Here is a 17,134-nt window from a genome sequence, read left to right on the forward strand (position 1 = left end):
TAAGCGTTAGATACCTTTTTACCTACACGCTGCCTCCCGCATATTGTGATCACGACAAACTGTGTTCCCGACATCTACAAAGTAATTACCGTATTTTTCGGAGTATAAGTCGCTCCGAAGTATAAGTCGCACCGGCCGAAAATGCATAATAAAGAAGGAAAAAAACATATATAAGTCGCATTTTTGGGGGGAAAATTATTTGATAAAACCCAACACCAAGAATAGACATTTGAAAGGCAATTTAAAATAAAGAATAGTGAACAACAGGCTGAATAAGTGTACGTTATATGACGCATAAATAACCAACTGAGAACGTGCCTGGTATGTTAACGTAACATATTTTGGAAAGAGTCATTCAAATAACTATAACATATAGAACATGCTATACGTTTACCAAACAATCTGTCACTCCTAATCGCTAAATCCCATGAAATCTTATACATCTAGTCTATTACGTGAATGAGCTAAATAATATTTGATATTTTACGGTAATCTGTTAATAATTTCACACATAAGTAGCTCCTGAGTATAAGTCGCACCCCCGACCAAACTATGAAAAAAACTGCGACTTATAGTCGAAAAATACGGTAGCTACCTTCTGCCACCTACTGATATGGAAGAGTATTACACGGTTACTCTGCCGAGCTCTAGACAGTACAGACACTCAACAACGGCACATTATTTGCGGGTTATAATTACTGCTTTGCAAAAAATATTTTTAACAAAATTAGGTGAAATTACATCATCTCCAACGGCACACCAGCCTACAATTGTGTTTATACACACAATTGTAAGCATTTGACTGATAATCTTAAATAGTTGAAAAGTTTACATGAACTGTTTGTATCTAGTGAATGAGACTTGGCTCACAATTCTAATTAATCTGAGAATTTATTTTGATTTTTTTTCTGTAGTAGCATCCAGTGTTCTGACTTGGTTCACGGCCATAGACAATAGCCAATTACTAAAGCACATTGTTCTCTGGAGTGATGAATCACGCTTTTCCATCTGGCAATCTCATGGACGAGTCTGTTTTTGGAGGTTGCCAGGAGAACGGTACATTTCGGACTGTCCCAGTGTGGCTTTCGTCCAGCTAGGGGAACATCGGACATGATTTTTGCAGTTCGTCAACTGCAAGAGAAATGTCGGGAACAACACCTGCCACTATACATGGCTTTCATTGACCTTACAAAGGCCTTTGATTCTGTGAACAGAACTGCCCTCTGGGGTGCCCTCTCCAAGATCGGATGCCCAGACAAGTATTTGAAGGTCTTGCGTCTGTTGCATGACGACATGACCGCAGTGGTAGTTGGAAATGGCGGCTCTGAAACGGCTCCCTTCAAAGTTGACACTGGTGTCAAGCAGGGCTGCATCATCGCATCAACCCTGTTTGCTATCTACATCTCAGCCATACTTCACCTCACCAGTCAAAACCTGCCTGAGGGAGTCCAGTTCATATACCGGACAGACGGCGGGCTCTTCAACCTGAGGAGGTTAAGGGCAAAAAGCAAGGTGCTTATATCCTCCATTACAGAGCTTCAGTACGCAGATGACAATGCTCTAGTTGCTCATTCTGAGTTGGACCTCCAGAACATCATGGATGCTTTTGCCAGAGCGTACCGACTCCTGGGACTTGACATCAACATAAAGAAGACTCAGATCCTGTACCAACCGGCCCCTGACACACCCTCCCAACCCCCCACAATTTATGTGGACAACAACATCTTGGAAAACGTGGAGTATTTCGCTTATCTTGGCAGTCTTCTTTCAAAGAGAGCTGTCATCGATGCCGAGATCCACCACCGCATTGGTTGTGCCAGCGCAGCTTTTGCTAAGCTCAAGAAAATAGTTTTTGAGAATCGGGTCATCCAGACCAACATCAAGCTTCTTGTATATCAAGCTGTAGTTCTGCCCACTCTGCTCTATGGGGCTGATAGTTGGACCACCTACAGCAGACACCTGAAGGCTCTGGAGCAGTACCACCAGCGATGTCTCCGCAAGATCCTCAGGATCAGCTGGGAAGATAGGCGTACCAACATTAGTGTTCTGAAGGAAGCTAACATGCCCAGTATCACTACAACTGTCAGTCGGCACCAGCTGCGATGGACAGGCCATGTAATTCGCATGCCAGACAGTCGCCTTCCAAAACAGATGTTGTACGGACAACTGACGGAAGGACAACGCACCCAAGGGGGGCAGAAGAAGCGGTATAAAGATAACCTCAAAATCCATCTGAGGAAATGCTGCTTCAACCTCAACACCTGGGAGGAGACTGCCCACCAGAGGGTTTTGTGGAGCAGGATGGTCCATGAAGGCACAGCACGGTTAGAAAAGGACCTCCACCGTGCCGCGGAAACCAAGAGGCAACAAAGAAAGGAGAGATCCACTACCAAAACAGCTCCTCAGACCACCACCACAACCACCACTACTACCACGACAATCACGCACATATGCCCCCACTGCAATAGAGTCTGTGGATCACGGATTGGCCTCCACAGCCACCTGAGGACCCACAGATGACTAGACTCACCAACAGGAGGACTATCATACTCGCGTCGAGTGATCGCCAATGATGATGATGATGACATTTCGGACTGCATTGTGCCGAGTGTTAAAATTTGGGGGAGCAGGAATTATGGTGTGGGGTTGTTTTTCAGGAGTTGGGCTTGGCCCCTTAGTTTCTGTGAAAGGAACTTTGAATGCTCCAGGATACGAAAACATTTTGGATAATTCCATGCTCCCAACCTTGTGGGAACAGTTTGGAGCGGGCCCCTTCCTCTTCCAACATGACTGTGCACCAGTGCACAAAGCAAGGTCCATAAAGACATGGATGACAGAGTCTGGTGTGAATGAACTTGACTGACCTGCACAGAGTCCTGACCTGAACCCGATAGAACACCTTTGCGATGAATTAGAACGGAGACTGAGAGCCAGGCCTTCTCGTCCAACGTGAATGTGTGACCTCACCAATGCGCTTTTGGAAGAATGGTCGAAAATTCCTATAAACGCACTCCGCAACCTTGTGGACAGCCTTCCCAGAACAGTTGAAGCTGTAATAGCTGCAAAAGGTGGACCGGCATCATATTGAACCCTATGGGTTAGGAATGGGATGGCACTTCAAGTTCATATGTGAGTCAAGTCAGGTGGTCGAATACTTTTGGCAATATAGTGTATTTAGTTCTTCTAAACTTTAGTGTGTGCGGCTTAAATACCGGTGCACGCTTGAGTCTGGAAAATATGGTGTAATTATTTGATACTTGTTTTTTATTATTAATTAGATTTCATATTGTTAATTAAGAACAAGTATTATGTATCTCTAGCTTGTGTGCGATTGCGTGCTAAGCTGTTGATGCAAGCTTTTAGCAGCCTATAGCCTACCATGTTGACATAATGAATTCAATACAAGAAAATACCAACCTTTTGTGTTTATCGGAGATATTGCTCTTGGGTGTATAAGGACGTTATCTACCATAATAATACAACGATTAAACAAATTGAAAATCTGATGCGTTAGGGACGCAGTAGAGGGAGAGAAATGCTTATACTTCAGAGGTGAGTCTCTTTACATTAAATCTAATCGCAACTGACTCATTCATTAGTATTGTGGCAGTAGTCATATTGTACAGTGCAGCCACGACAAATACCTTCATTATAACTTCTTATTCATATACTTTTTCAAATGTTCTTGTAATCAGACCATATTTTCGGTATATTAGATGGAATTATTACCAGACATGTTTCGCCTGTCATCTGGTCAGGTGACCCTTCTGAAGAAGACTGCAGAAACATGTCAAATCAAATCAAATCAATCAAATCAACTTTATTTATAAAGCACATTTAAAATTTACCACAGGGGTAGCCAAAGTGCTGTACAATGAGCAGGTTAAAAGATAAAACGAGTACCGAGCAAACACGACACAACACAAACAGAACACGATAAAAAATAAATAATTAAAATAGAATTAATAAAAACATAAAAACAGGATCACAGCAGGTGTATTATGGGGCGCCATTGCAGGATGGATATCACTCAGTGTTAAAAGCCATGGAATAAAAGTATGTTTTTAAGAGAGATTTAAAAACAGGAAGAGAGGAGGCTTGTCTAACACTCAGGGGTAGGTCGTTCCAGAGCTTGGGAGCAGCAACGGCGAAAGCTCTGTCACCTCTAAGCTTCAGCCTTGTGTCAGGGACCGTCAACAGCAGCTGATCGGCTCATCTTAAGGATCGGGTGGGGCAGTAAGGCTGAAGGAGGTCGGAGAGATAGGTTGGCGCGAAGTTGTTTAGACATTTAAAAACAAATAAAAGGAGTTTAAAATGTATTCGGTAACGCACAGGGAGCCAGTGAAGGGACGCTAAAATAGGGGTGATGTGCTCACGTCTGCGGGTCTGTGTTAGCAGACGAGCAGCAGAGTTCTGCACGAGCTGCAGGCGGGCGAGGGAGGCCTGGCTAATGCCAACATACAGGGCATTACAGTAATCAAGACGAGTCGAGATAAAAGCGTGGATTAATTTCTCAAGATCATGTCTTGATAGAAGCGGTTTCACTTTCGCTATTTGGCGTAATTGATAAAAGCTTTTTTGAACGACGCTGCTGATTTGTTTTTCGAATTTAAAATCTGAGTCAAACTTTACCCCCAGGTTTGTGACAGAGTCGCTGAGATACGGGGTCAGAGTGCCGAGGTCAACGTTGGGGGAGGGAGAGCGACTTGGACCGAACAACATAACTTCTGTTTTATCTTCATTTAGGCTCAGGAAGTTAGCTGAAAGCCAGACTTTGATGTCGTGCAGGCAGTCAATAAGACGTTGAACCGTGTTATTTTGTGCCATGGGAAAATAAATCTGGCAATCATCGGCATAAAAATGAAATGCAATACTGTACTTCCTAAAAATAGAACCAAGGGGGAGAAGGTAAAGCGCAAATAAAATTGGGGCAAGGATTGAGCCCTGGGGGACCCCATGTGGTAAAGGAGCTGTGGACGACATAAAACTGTCTACTTTTACACAAAAACTCCCAACAATAAAGGCTTCTCAACTTTGGCCAATATTGAAACAATGCAACATAATCTACTCCCACGATCCATTCAGCTCCTTCCCTTGCTCTCCACGGTGCGTCCACACCCTGCTTTTCTGTAATTATATTCTCCGTGGTAGGGGAGCCCGCGCTGCAGTTTGCCTCTGAACGAATGGCAGATGAGGAGCCTCGGGGAAAAAAATGCAGGTCGCGCGAAGACAAATAATGGGAGATGTTCTCCGAGTACTCACTTCTGGAGGGTGGGAGTTGCACTGAGATGATAATGGTGATGGGAGTATTACTTCCTGGACTCCCCTGAAGGATGAGGAGGAGGAGGATTAAAAGAAATCTGGCTCAAGTTGAAAAGGTCTGGTGCGGAAATCTAAGAGGAATTGTCCAGACAAGAAGTGTGCCTCCTCCGAAATTACTTAATCAAGTTAACATCCTTTGAAGGGATACCAGCTGTCCTCTTCCTGCCGGTCATGTGTTGCAGTGGCTGGGAATATTTCCATAAACAGGCTTGCTATTCACAGAAGCTTCGTCATAAAATGACAGGTGACGTATCAAGGAAAACACAATTGTGGGTCCGAGTCAGGCTGTTAGAATAGAATAGAATAGAATAGAATGCCTTTTATTGTCACTATACACAGGTACAATGAGATTAAATGCAACTCCAGTATCAGTGCGACAGTCTATAAATATGCAAAACATAGGAAGGAAAGAAAATAAATAGTGCAAAAGGAGGTAAGGTGCACAGTCCAGTCCTGAGAACGAATGTTCTGAATGTGTTGTTTAAAAATGTAATATTACAAACCCCGTTTTCATATGAGTTGGGAAATTGTGTTAGATGTAAATATAAACGGAATACAATGATTTGCAAATCCTTTTCAACCCATATTCAGTTGAATGCACTACAAAGACAAGATAATTGATGTTCAAACTCATAAACTTTTTTTTTTTTTGCAAATAATAATTAACTTAGAATTTCATGGCTGCAACACGTGCCAAAGTAGTTGGGAAAGAGCATGTTCACCACTGTGTTACATGGTCTTTCCGTTTAACAACACTCAGTAAACGTTTGGGAACTGAGGAGACACATTTTTAAGCTTCTCAGGTGGAATTCTTTCCCATTCTTGCTTGATGTACAGCTTAAATTGTTCAACAGTCGTCCGGGGATCTCCGTTCATAATGCTCTTCATAATGCGCCACACATTTCCAATGGGAGACAGGTCTGGACTACAGGCAGGCCAGTCTAGTACCCGCACTCTTTTACTATGAAGCCACATTGATGCAACACGTGGCTTGGCCTTGTCTTGCTGAAATAAGCAGGGGCGTCCATGGTAACGTTGCTTGGATGGCAACATATGTTGCTCCAAAACCTGTATGTACCTTTCAGTATTAATGGCGCCTTCACAGATGTGTAAGTTACCCATGTCTTGGGCACTAACACACCCCTATACCATCATATATGCTGGCTTTTCAACTTTGCGCCTATAACAATCCGGATGGTTCTTTTCCTCTTTGGTCCGGAGGACACGACCTCCACAGTTTCCAAAAACAATTTAAAATGTGGACTCGTCAGACCACAGAACACTTTTCCACTTTGTATCAGTCCATCTTAGATGAGCTTAGGCCCAGCGAAGCCGACGGCGTTTCTGGGTGTTGTTGATAAACGGTTTTCGCCTTGCATAGGAGAGTTTTAACTTGCACTTACAGATGTAGCGACCAACTGTAGTTACTGATAGTGGGTTTCTGAAGTGTTCCTGAGCCCATGTGGTGATATTCTTTACACACTGATGTCGCTTGTTGATGCAGTACAGCCTGAGGGATCGAAGGTCACGGGCTTAGCTGCTTACGTGCAGTGATTTCTCCAGATTCTCTGAACCCTTTGATGATATTACGGACCGTAGATGGTGAAATCCCTAAATTCCTTGCAATAGCTGGTTGAGAAATGTTTTTCTTAAACTGTTCAACAATTTGCTCACGCATTTGTTGACAAAGTGGTGACCCTCGCCCCATCCTTGTTTGTGAATGACTGAGCATTTCATGGAATCTACTTTTATACTCAATCATAGCACCCACCTGTTCCCAATTTGCCTGTTCACATGTGGGATGTTCCAAATAAGTGTTTAATGAGCATTCCTCAACTTTATCAGTATTTATTGCCACCTTTCCCAACTTCCTTGTCGCGTGTTGCTGGCATCAAATTCTAAAGTTAATGATTATTTGCAAAAAAAAAAAAAGTTTATCAGTCTGAACATCAAATATGTTGTCTTTGTAGCATATTCAACTGAATATGGGTTGAAAATTATTTGCAAATCATTGTATTCCGTTTATATTTACATCTAACACAATTTCCCAACTCATATGGAAACGGGGTTTGTATACTATATACATATATACAGAAGCATTCAGACTGTGGGTGGAAAGTAAAAATTGCACACAGAGAGGTGCTAAACTATAAAATCAGTGCCTATGAGAGTTCACCGTGGTTATGGCTTTAGGGAAAAAACTGTTCTTGAGTCTGTTTGTCTTAGACCTGATGACCCTGCAGCGCCTTCCTGAGGGCAGCAGGTCAAACAGGTCAAAGACAGGGTGAGAGCTGTCCTTGATAATGTTGGTAGCTCTGCTGAGGCAGCGGGAGGTGTAAATGTCTGTCTCATTGTCTGCAACGGTGCAGCTGCCGTACCATGCTGTGATGCAGTATGTCAGTAGGCTCTCAATGGATGAGCGGTAGAAGGTCAGCAGCAGGTTGGAGTACAGGTTGTACTTCTTGACGACTCTCAGGAAGTGCAGCCGCTGCTGAGCCTTCTTAGTGATGGCTCAGCATAGTATAGCATAGCATAGTAGCTCTCTTGACATGCAGCAGATGAATTGTCAGAGGAAATCATTCACTGGGGCTTCTGATATTAATATCTAATACTTTATATTGACAGGGAAATGCTTTTCCAGCTTGTCAAGAGCATGCCAGACCAACAAGTCGTACTATAGCCATGAGCTCTAAGAGCATTGTTGCCAATCAAGACTGAAAAAAGTGATTTCCGAGTAGTGGTTCTGTTGTAGTTTTTAGTGTATAAGACAATAACAACTAAGATGAAAAAAAATAAAATAATTTTTTGTTCTGTCCAGCTACTGTCGGAGGCAGATATTTACATATATCCATATTTAAGTGTTACTTCTTTATTTTCATAATCATATTACAAAACAGCTAGTGTTCTTCTTCCAATTGTGGTCTTTTGGTTGTCTGCAAATACTGTGTGCTAACCTTGACTTTGGAATGTAAGGAGGAGAGATACTCCTTTTCCTTATCTGTTCCTGTGTCCAGCTGAGGAGGACAATGGGCATGTGTTTGGGCGAGAAAGAGAGACAAGACAACGAGGGTGGGAGGGAGAGACACTTTATAGAAGAGAAGGTTTCCATATTTTAGATCAGACCTTCTTAGCTGCGCGATTGAACGTTCTATGCTGGACTGGTCTCATTATATTTCCAAAGCTTTGGAAATATAATGAGACCAACAACTGGTCCAAACGCAACACTACTCAGGCAAATCATATAGTTGATGTAGATGCCCATATCGGCTGTACACATTTACTTTACAAAAGAGAAGTGTGGGATACTTCTTGTAGCAAGGCTTAGGTACGGGTTTGTCTGGGACCACAGGAACTGTCACAACCATCCGATGCAGCGTTTACAATTATTTTATTTTCTTTCTCCCAAAGTCTCTTTCCGCTTTTCAGCGTCTCTCTCGTGGTGTCGCTCTCGTCGTCTCCAGCCCACACACCCCCTCATGGTCTCCGACGCTGCTAATAAAAGGAACAGGTGATTAGATAACTCGTTCCAGCTGAGATATCCACTCACCTGTCTGCCGCTTCATGGCCGGCCCCTGCACACACCCCGCCCGCAGGGAACGCGTGAACCACGCCCCTCTCCACATGCCTCCACCACTAGACTCAGGCCGGGCAGCCGTCCGGCCGCGCCCACTCCCCCCCACACCCCCCCATAGCGGGGCGAGAGAGGAAGTCGGCCACGGCCATCTGCGCACCCGGCCTGTGGACCACCCGGAAGTTGTAGGGCTGTAATGCCAGATACCACCGGGTGATCCGCGCGTTGGCGTCCTTCATGCGGTGGAGCCACTGGATCGGTTTGTGGTCCGAGCAGAGACTGAAGGCACGCCCCAACAGGTAGTAGCGGAGGGCCCCGACCGCCCACCGGATGGCAAGGCACTCCCTCTCCACCGTGCTGTACCTTGCCTCCCGGTCCGAGAGTTTACGGCTGATGTACAGCACGGGGCGGTCGACGTCCCCCACCCGCTGGGACAGCACCGCCCCCAGCCCCCGGCCCGACGCGTCCGCCTGCAGACAGAAAGGGATGTCAAAGTTAGGCATGTGCAGCACCGGCTCCTCGCAGAGTGCTGTTTTTACCTTCTCAAACCCCCGCTGGCACTGCTCCGTCCACTGGACCAGTTCTGGAGCACCCTTTCGGGTGAGGTCAGTCAGTGGGCCGGTTAAGTCCGCGAACCGGGGAATGAACCGCCGGTAATAGCCCGCCAGTCCCAAAAACTGCCTCACCTCTTTTTTTGTCTTGGGGGGTGGACAGGCCGCGATTGCCGCTGTTTTGTCTACCTGGGGCCGCACCTGTCCCCCTCCCAAGTGGTACCCCAGATACTGTACCTCCCTCCGGCCAACTGCGCACTTCGCCGGGTTGGCGGTGAGCCCCGCCCGCCTCAGGGACTCGAGCACCGCCCCCACCCGCCGCATGTGTTCTTCCCAGCTGCCACTCTGGATGATGACATCATCCAGGTAGGCAGCCGCGTATGCAGCGTGGGGGCGCAGCACGCGGTCCATGAGACGCTGGAACGCGGCGGGCGCACCGAACAAGCCAAACGGAAGTGTCACAAATTGGTACAAACCTTCCGGAGTGGAGAAAGCCGTTTTTTCTCGGGACTCTGGTGACAAGGGAATCTGCCAGTAGCCCTTGGTCAAATCCAGCGTCGTGAAAAAACGAGCAGTGCCCAGCCGATCTAGGAGCTCGTCGACCCGAGGCATTGGGTACGCGTCAAACCGTGATTGTTCATTCACCCTGCGGTAATCCACACAGAACCGCACAGTCCCATCCTTCTTCCCAACCAGAACAATGGGACTGCACCACGCGCTGTGGGATTCTTCTATCACCCCCAACTCAAGCATGGTTTTTAATTCCTCCCGAACCACTTTGCGCTTGTGTTCGGGAAGCCGATATGGCCGAGACCGCACCGTAACCCCCGGGCTGGTCTCAATATGATGTCGGATGAGATTCGTGCGACCGGGCCGCGAGGAGAACACATCAGAGTAGCGCTGCTGTAACTCAGCAACCTCCGCTCTCTGCGCCAATGTGAGCTGGTCATCACAGGTCAGCCGAGGGGCCGGGCCAGAGCGCGGGATCTCCGGCCCCAACTCCTCCTCCTCCCTCACTACTGTCACCATGGAAACAGGCTCCGCCTCCTTCCACGCCTTCAGCAGGTTCAGATGGTAAATCTGAGTGTCTCTGCGTCGGTCCGAGCGCCGAACCTCATAATCGACATCACCCACTTGCCGTGCGACCTCAAAGGGTCCCTGCCACTTTGCAAGTAATTTGGAGTTTGAGGTTGGAAGTAATACAAGTACTTTTTCTCCCGGTGTGAATTTGCGTAGTTGGGTCCCCCTGTTATACGTGCGCCGCTGACGCTCTTGGGCACGGAGCAAATTCTCACGTGACAAGTGCCCCACCTTGTGGAGTTTTGCTCGCATATCTATGACGTACTGAATTTCATTTTTGCTGGAGCTCGGACCCTCCTCCCAGCTTTCCTTAATAACGTCCAGCACTCCGCGAGGCCTTCGGCCGTATAATAACTCAAACGGTGCAAAACCAACTGAGGCCTGGGGTACCTCGCGCATTGCAAACATTAGGGGGTCCAACCATTCATCCCAATTCTGTTTGTCCTCGTGCATACATTTACGGATCATGGTTTTCAGCGTTTTATTTAATCTCTCCACCAGCCCATCTGTTTGCGGATGATATACGCTGGTGCGGATCGCTTTAATTCCCAATAACCCGTAAAGTTCCTTTATCGTGCGCGACATAAAGGACGTGCCTTGGTCAGTCAGAATCTCTTTCGGGATTCCAACTCGGGAGATGACCTGAAACAGCGCTTGCGCAACACTCTTGGCAGAGATAGAGCGCAAGGGCACTGCTTCGGGATAGCGCGTTGCGTAATCCACCAGGACTAACACAAAGCGGTATCCCCGTGTGCTCGGGTGAAATGGTCCGATGAGGTCCATCCCAATTCTCTCGAACGGGACCTCCATGAGCGGTAATGGGCGCAAGGGCGCCTTTGGGTTGGCCGCTGGGTTCACCAGCTGGCAGTCTGGGCAGGCAGCGCACCAACGGCGCACGTTTGCCCGGAGGCCTGGCCAATAGAATCGGACCATGACCCGATTAAGTGTTTTATCATACCCTAAATGGCCAGACATGGGATTAAAATGCGCCGCCTGGAAAACCATTTCCCGGTGGCGTTTTGGCACCAACAACTGGGTGTGTTCCTCCCCGGTTTGAGTGTCACGGCCCACTCGGTACAATCTATCCCGAATAATTGAAAAATGGGGGAATACCCGCGCTTTCCCCGGGCGCACCAGCTGACCGTCAATATAATCCAGTGTGACCTGTATGGCTGTTGATCAAGTATGCTTTGCATTCAACAAATGTGTGTGTAAAAGCCGCATATATTATGAGACTTGGCCGGCACGCTGTTTGCATGGAGGGAAAGCGGATGTGACGACAGGTTGTAGAGGGCGCTAAAAGTCTCCCGGGAAAATCGGGAGGTTGAAACCCATACCGATCATTTCCGATATTACATTTTAAAGCATTTATCGGCCGATAATATCGGCAGGCATCTCTAGATTTTATCCGTCGTTGTTTTATCATTTTATCTGTATATTGTAAAGTGTCCTTGGATTTTTTTGAGAGGTGCTTGTAAATTTAATGTATTATTATTACTATAACAAATTCTATAAGATGTGACAATGCATGCCGTGCCACATATTTCCTAAAAGAAAATCAACTTTTTTTTTTTTATTAATCCCATACCAATCACCTCCATCCTTTTCTGTCTCTCTTCTCTTGTCTTCTACTTTGCTTTTTTTACAGGTAACAGTATACTGCACTCAGCCGCCGACAGCGTGACGAGCGCCGTACAGAAGGCGAGTCAGGCTCTGAACGAGCGAGGTGAGCGATTGGGCCGGGCCGAGGAGAGGACTGCCGACATGATGAACAGCGCCGAACAGTTTGCTGTCACAGCACACAAGGTGAGGCGCTCGTCCTGCTTGTGATGCATTGCAGCGCCGTGGCTTTATCTGCTCGTCTGCTGTTGGAATTGTGGGGCAAGTCAAAATATAATCAATTCAGTTGCAACTACAGTGGAAGCTCTAAGGTCGGGAATGATTGTCAGCCTCCTATTTCTCCATATCTTAAAACAATCCCAAAGGAATTCATTGGAATATTCAATTTCTCCATCAAACTGTCCCCAATCTTTCAAATAATATTCTAAAATGCTCGTGCAAAATAAAGTTAACCCATAATATTCTCAATCCAAAACCAATAAACATCCTTAACTTTGACTATGTTTACACTGCAGGCTAAATGGCCCACATTTTTTGAAATCAGATTTTATCCGGCAGTATGTTTACACTGCAAAAAAAGTGTGTTTTTTTGATCAGACTCCAGTGTAAACGCGCACAGGCCCCAATGTGGCCCCAATGTGACCTCGACGTCACTTGCATGCGCACTTTGATAAAGTGAAAACAAAGGAAGTGGAAGTGGAAATGAAATAAAAGTAGCAACACCTTAAAAATGATTGGGGTTAGAGATGCGCGGATCGGCAATTTATTTCATCCGCAACCGCGTCAGAAAGTCGTCAACCATCCGCCATCCACCCGATGTAACGTTTGATCAGAACTGCACCCGCCCGCCATCCGCCCGATCTAATATAGATGATGCAAGGCATTAGTGAGCCTGCCAACTACTCCGGTTTTCCCGTAATTCGTACGGTTTTCATCAACCTATTCCGGGTTTTTCATTAATTAAAAAAAAAAAAAAAGGGTGAAAACTACGCGAATTGCACCTTGTGCAGACAAGATTTTTCGATCGGACACGGAGGAATTAGGGATGTAAAAGACCACGTTGGGACAAAAAAACACAAGTCTAATGCCGTTGCTAGCGATACAAGTGGAAAACTTTCAACGTTTTTCGTCGCCCAAACAGATTCTTTGGATGTGATAAATGCCGAAGTTTTATTTACGGAGGCAATAATTGAGCATGGATTTCCAATCGCACTGGCTGATCACATGGGACAGTTAAATGTTTGTCATGCAACCTTTAAAAATCATTACGCGGTGATCGCGGTCCCAAAAATAAACTTTTCTTGCATGATAATGTCCAGAAAAATTCGCTTTATATTACTATAGAGTCCTTTTAACGAATGAGTTTGATGGTTTATCACAAACCTTAAATGAAAGAAGTCCTTTGTTCTCCTGCACCATGGCCTTGCTTCGTGTTTGGTGCGCAAGCTTTATAACCTCACTGAGGTTATAAAGCTTTTGCCTGTTAAAGAAAGGAGACTGATCCAACGCAGCACAGACTTTCGCGTGCCACGCTGTCACGACCCAGACGCACACCAGTGCGCAATCATATGGGAGCCGCGCTGAGCGCACCTCCAAGCGCGTCTCGCTGCCGGCGACGGCCGGGTATATGGGCTCGACGCTCCAGCGCCATCCATTTTCAGGGCTAGTTGATTCGGCAGGTGGGTTGTTACACACTCCTTAGCGGGTTCCGACTTCCATGGCCACCGTCCTGCTCTCTATATCAACCAGGGTGAGCCCCACCCCTTTCGTGAGCGCACTGCGCGCGGAGTGACCCCTGTTACGCGCCCCCGGCAACAGGGGTGGCGGGCAGGTAAGCTGCGCGGGCGGAGCGCGCGGAGTGACCCCTGTTACGAGCCCCCGGCCACGGGGGTGGCGGGCAGGTAAGCTGCTTACCTGCTGCGCGTGACGCCGGCCGCGGCGAAGGCGGACGAGGCGGGGTGTCGGTGCGGTGGGCGCGGTAGTGACCCTGGACGTGCGTCGGGCCCTTCTCGCGGATCGCCTCAGCTACGGTTCCCGGTGGGGCCCTCTCGGGGGAAGGGGCCTCGGTCCCGGACCCCGGCGAGGCGTCCCTTCTCCGCTCCGTAAAAGTGTCCATCTCTTTTCTTTTTTTTTCTTCTGTTGTGGCATATGCAGCAGGTGCCTGCTCGTTTTTCGTATGTGGGTAACAACATTTAACTATGTATATATATTTCCCAATTGGTTTAACTGCCACCCGCAAAAAAAAAAAAAAAAAAAAAAAAAAAAAAAAAAAAAAAAAAATCTAATTAATCCGCCCGACCCGACCCGCGAGCGGATAAAATCTTATTTTTTTAAATTTCATCCGCCCGATCCGCGGATAATCCGCGGACTCCGCGGTTGTGTCCGCAAACCGCGCATCTCTAGCGGATAGGCAATTTATTTCATCCGCAACCGCGGCAGAAAGTCGTCAACCATCCGCCATCCACCCGATGTAACGTTTGATCAGAACTGCACCCGCCCGCCATCCGCCCGTTGTTATATATCTAATATTAATTTAAAAAAAAAGGGTGAAAACTACGCGAATTGCACCTTGTGCAGACAAGATTTTTCGATCGGACACGGAGGAATTAGCGATGTAAAAGACCACGTTGGGACAAAAAAACACAAGTCTAATGCCGTTGCTAGCGATACAAGTGGAAAACTTTCAACGTTTTTCGTCGCCCAAACAGATTCTTTGGATGTGATAAATGCCGAAGTTTTATTTACGGAGGCAATAATTGAGCATGGACTTCCAATCGCACTGGCTGATCACATGGGACAGTTAATAATGTAATGCAACCTTTAAAAATCATTACGCGGTGATCGCGATCCCAAAAATAAACTTTTCTTGCATGATAATGTCCAGAAAAATTCGCTTTATATTACTATAGAGTCCTTTTAACGAATGAGTTTGATGGTTTATCACAAACCTTAAATGAAAGAAGTCCTTTGTTCTCCTGCACCATGGCCTTGCTTTGTGTTTGGTGCGCCATCCTGTCGGCTGTATTTCACAGCCCGACATACTGTTAAAAGTGTTTATACTATTTATACTTTCAATTAACAAATTGAAGTCTTGTGAAAGGTTGACAGGATAACTGGCATTAACTGTCAAAATAATTTCAAACTATTGAAGTTAGCTTACAGAATAAACATGTCAATCAACCCATATGATTTTTGCTGTAATATTTTTGTTTTGAAAAGTCACTGTGACTGATAGAAAAGTGATGGTTTTAGCAACATTTTAACCTGTCTAAATGCTAATAATCATTTTGCGAGCAAGCAGGTAAGCTGCGCGGGCGGAGCGCGCGGAGTGACCCATGTTACGAGCCCCCGGCCACGGGGGTGGCGGGCAGGTAAGCTGCTTACCTGCTGCGCGTGACGCCGGCCGCGGCGAAAGCGGACGAGGCGGGGTGTCGGTGCGGTGGGCGCGGTAGTGACCCTGGACGTGCGTCGGGCCCTTCTCGCGGATCGCCTCAGCTACGGCTCCCGGTGGGGCCCTCTCGGGGGAAGGAGCCTCGGTCCCGGACCCCGGCGAGGCGTCCCTCCGCTCCGTAAAAGTGTCCATCTCTTTTTCTTTTTTTTCTTCTGTTGTGGCATATGCTGCAGGTGCCTGCTCGTTTTTCGTATGTGGGTAACAACATTTAACTATGTATATATATTTCCCAATTGGTTTAACTGCCACCCGCAAAAAAAAAACAAAAAAACAAAAAAAAAAAAAAAAAAAAAAAAATCTAATTAATCCGCCCGACCCGACCCGCGAGCGGATAAAATCTTATTTTTTTAAATTTCATCCGCCCGATCCGCGGATAATCCGCGGACTCCGCGGTTGTGTCCGCAAACCGCGCATCTCTACTATCTACATAGTCTAATAGTGTAAAAAAAAAAAATATATATGTACCGTATTTTTCGGAGTATAATTATTTTTGTCAATTTGTTTTAATACATTTAAATTCAACACATTTCATGTATTTTATTAATAAAATTGATAAAATACATGACATTTGTTGAATTTAAATGTATTAAAACAAATTGACAACATAATTAAACCAACCAATTTACCAATGTTATTTTATTAATAAAATTGATAAAATACATGAAATGTATTGAATTTAAATGTATTAAAACAAATTGACAAAATAATTAAAAATAGGGTGGAGTGCCATCTCCGGGTTGGGGAGGAGATCTTGCCCCAAGTGGAGGAGTTCAAGTACCTCGGAGTCTTGTTCACGAGTGAGGGAAGAGTGGATCGTGAGATTGACAGGCGGATCGGTGCGGCGTCTTCAGTAATGCGGACGCTGTATCGATCCGTTGTGGTGAAGAAGGAGCTGAGCCGGAAGGCAAAGCTCTCAATTTACCGGTCGATCTACGTTCCCATCCTCACCTATGGTCATGAGCTTTGGGTTATGACCGAAAGGACAAGATCACGGGTACAAGCGGCCGAAATGAGTTTCCTCCGCTGGGTGACGGGGCTCTCCCTTAGAGATAGGGTGAGAAGCTCTGCCATCCGGGGGCAGCTCAAAGTAAAGCCGCTACTCCTCCACATCGAGAGGAGCCAGATGAGGTGGTTCGGGCATCTGGTCAGGATGCCACCCGAACGCCTCCCTAGGGAGGTGTTTAGGGCACGTCCGACCGGTAGGAAGCCGCGGGGAAGACCCAGGACACGTTGGGAAGACTATGTCTCCCGGCTGGCCTGGGAACGCCTCGGGGTCCCACAGGAAGAGCTGGACGAAGTGGCTGGGGAGAGGTAAGTCTGGGCTTCCCTGCTGAGGCTGCTGCCCCCGCCACCCGACCTCGGATAAGCGGAAGAAGATGGATGGATGGATGGATGGATTTTATTAATAAAATTGATAAAATACATGAAATTTGTTGAATTTAAATGTATTAAAACAAATTGACAAAAATAATTAAAAATATTTTTTCTTTGAATGACTTATTTTGAATATACAGGTAAAAGCCAGTAAATTAGAATATT

General features: G+C 46.3%; 1 protein-coding gene across 3 annotated transcripts in view; it reads left to right on the forward strand.

Annotated features, from left to right (window-relative positions):
* Nucleotides 1–17,134, forward strand: part of stxbp6 (syntaxin binding protein 6 (amisyn)) — a 229,945-nt gene that overhangs the window by 161,872 nt on the left and 50,939 nt on the right. For all 3 annotated transcript variants that reach the window (XM_061968170.2, XM_072913630.1, XM_061968169.2), the window contains one exon: nucleotides 12,173–12,330. In XM_061968170.2, the coding sequence (XP_061824154.1) occupies nucleotides 12,173–12,330 (158 nt within the window). The remainder of the gene's footprint in view (nucleotides 1–12,172; nucleotides 12,331–17,134) is intronic.

Source organism: Nerophis lumbriciformis, linkage group LG08 (assembly GCF_033978685.3).
Source record: "Nerophis lumbriciformis linkage group LG08, RoL_Nlum_v2.1, whole genome shotgun sequence".
NCBI classification, from domain to species: domain Eukaryota; kingdom Metazoa; phylum Chordata; class Actinopteri; order Syngnathiformes; family Syngnathidae; genus Nerophis; species Nerophis lumbriciformis.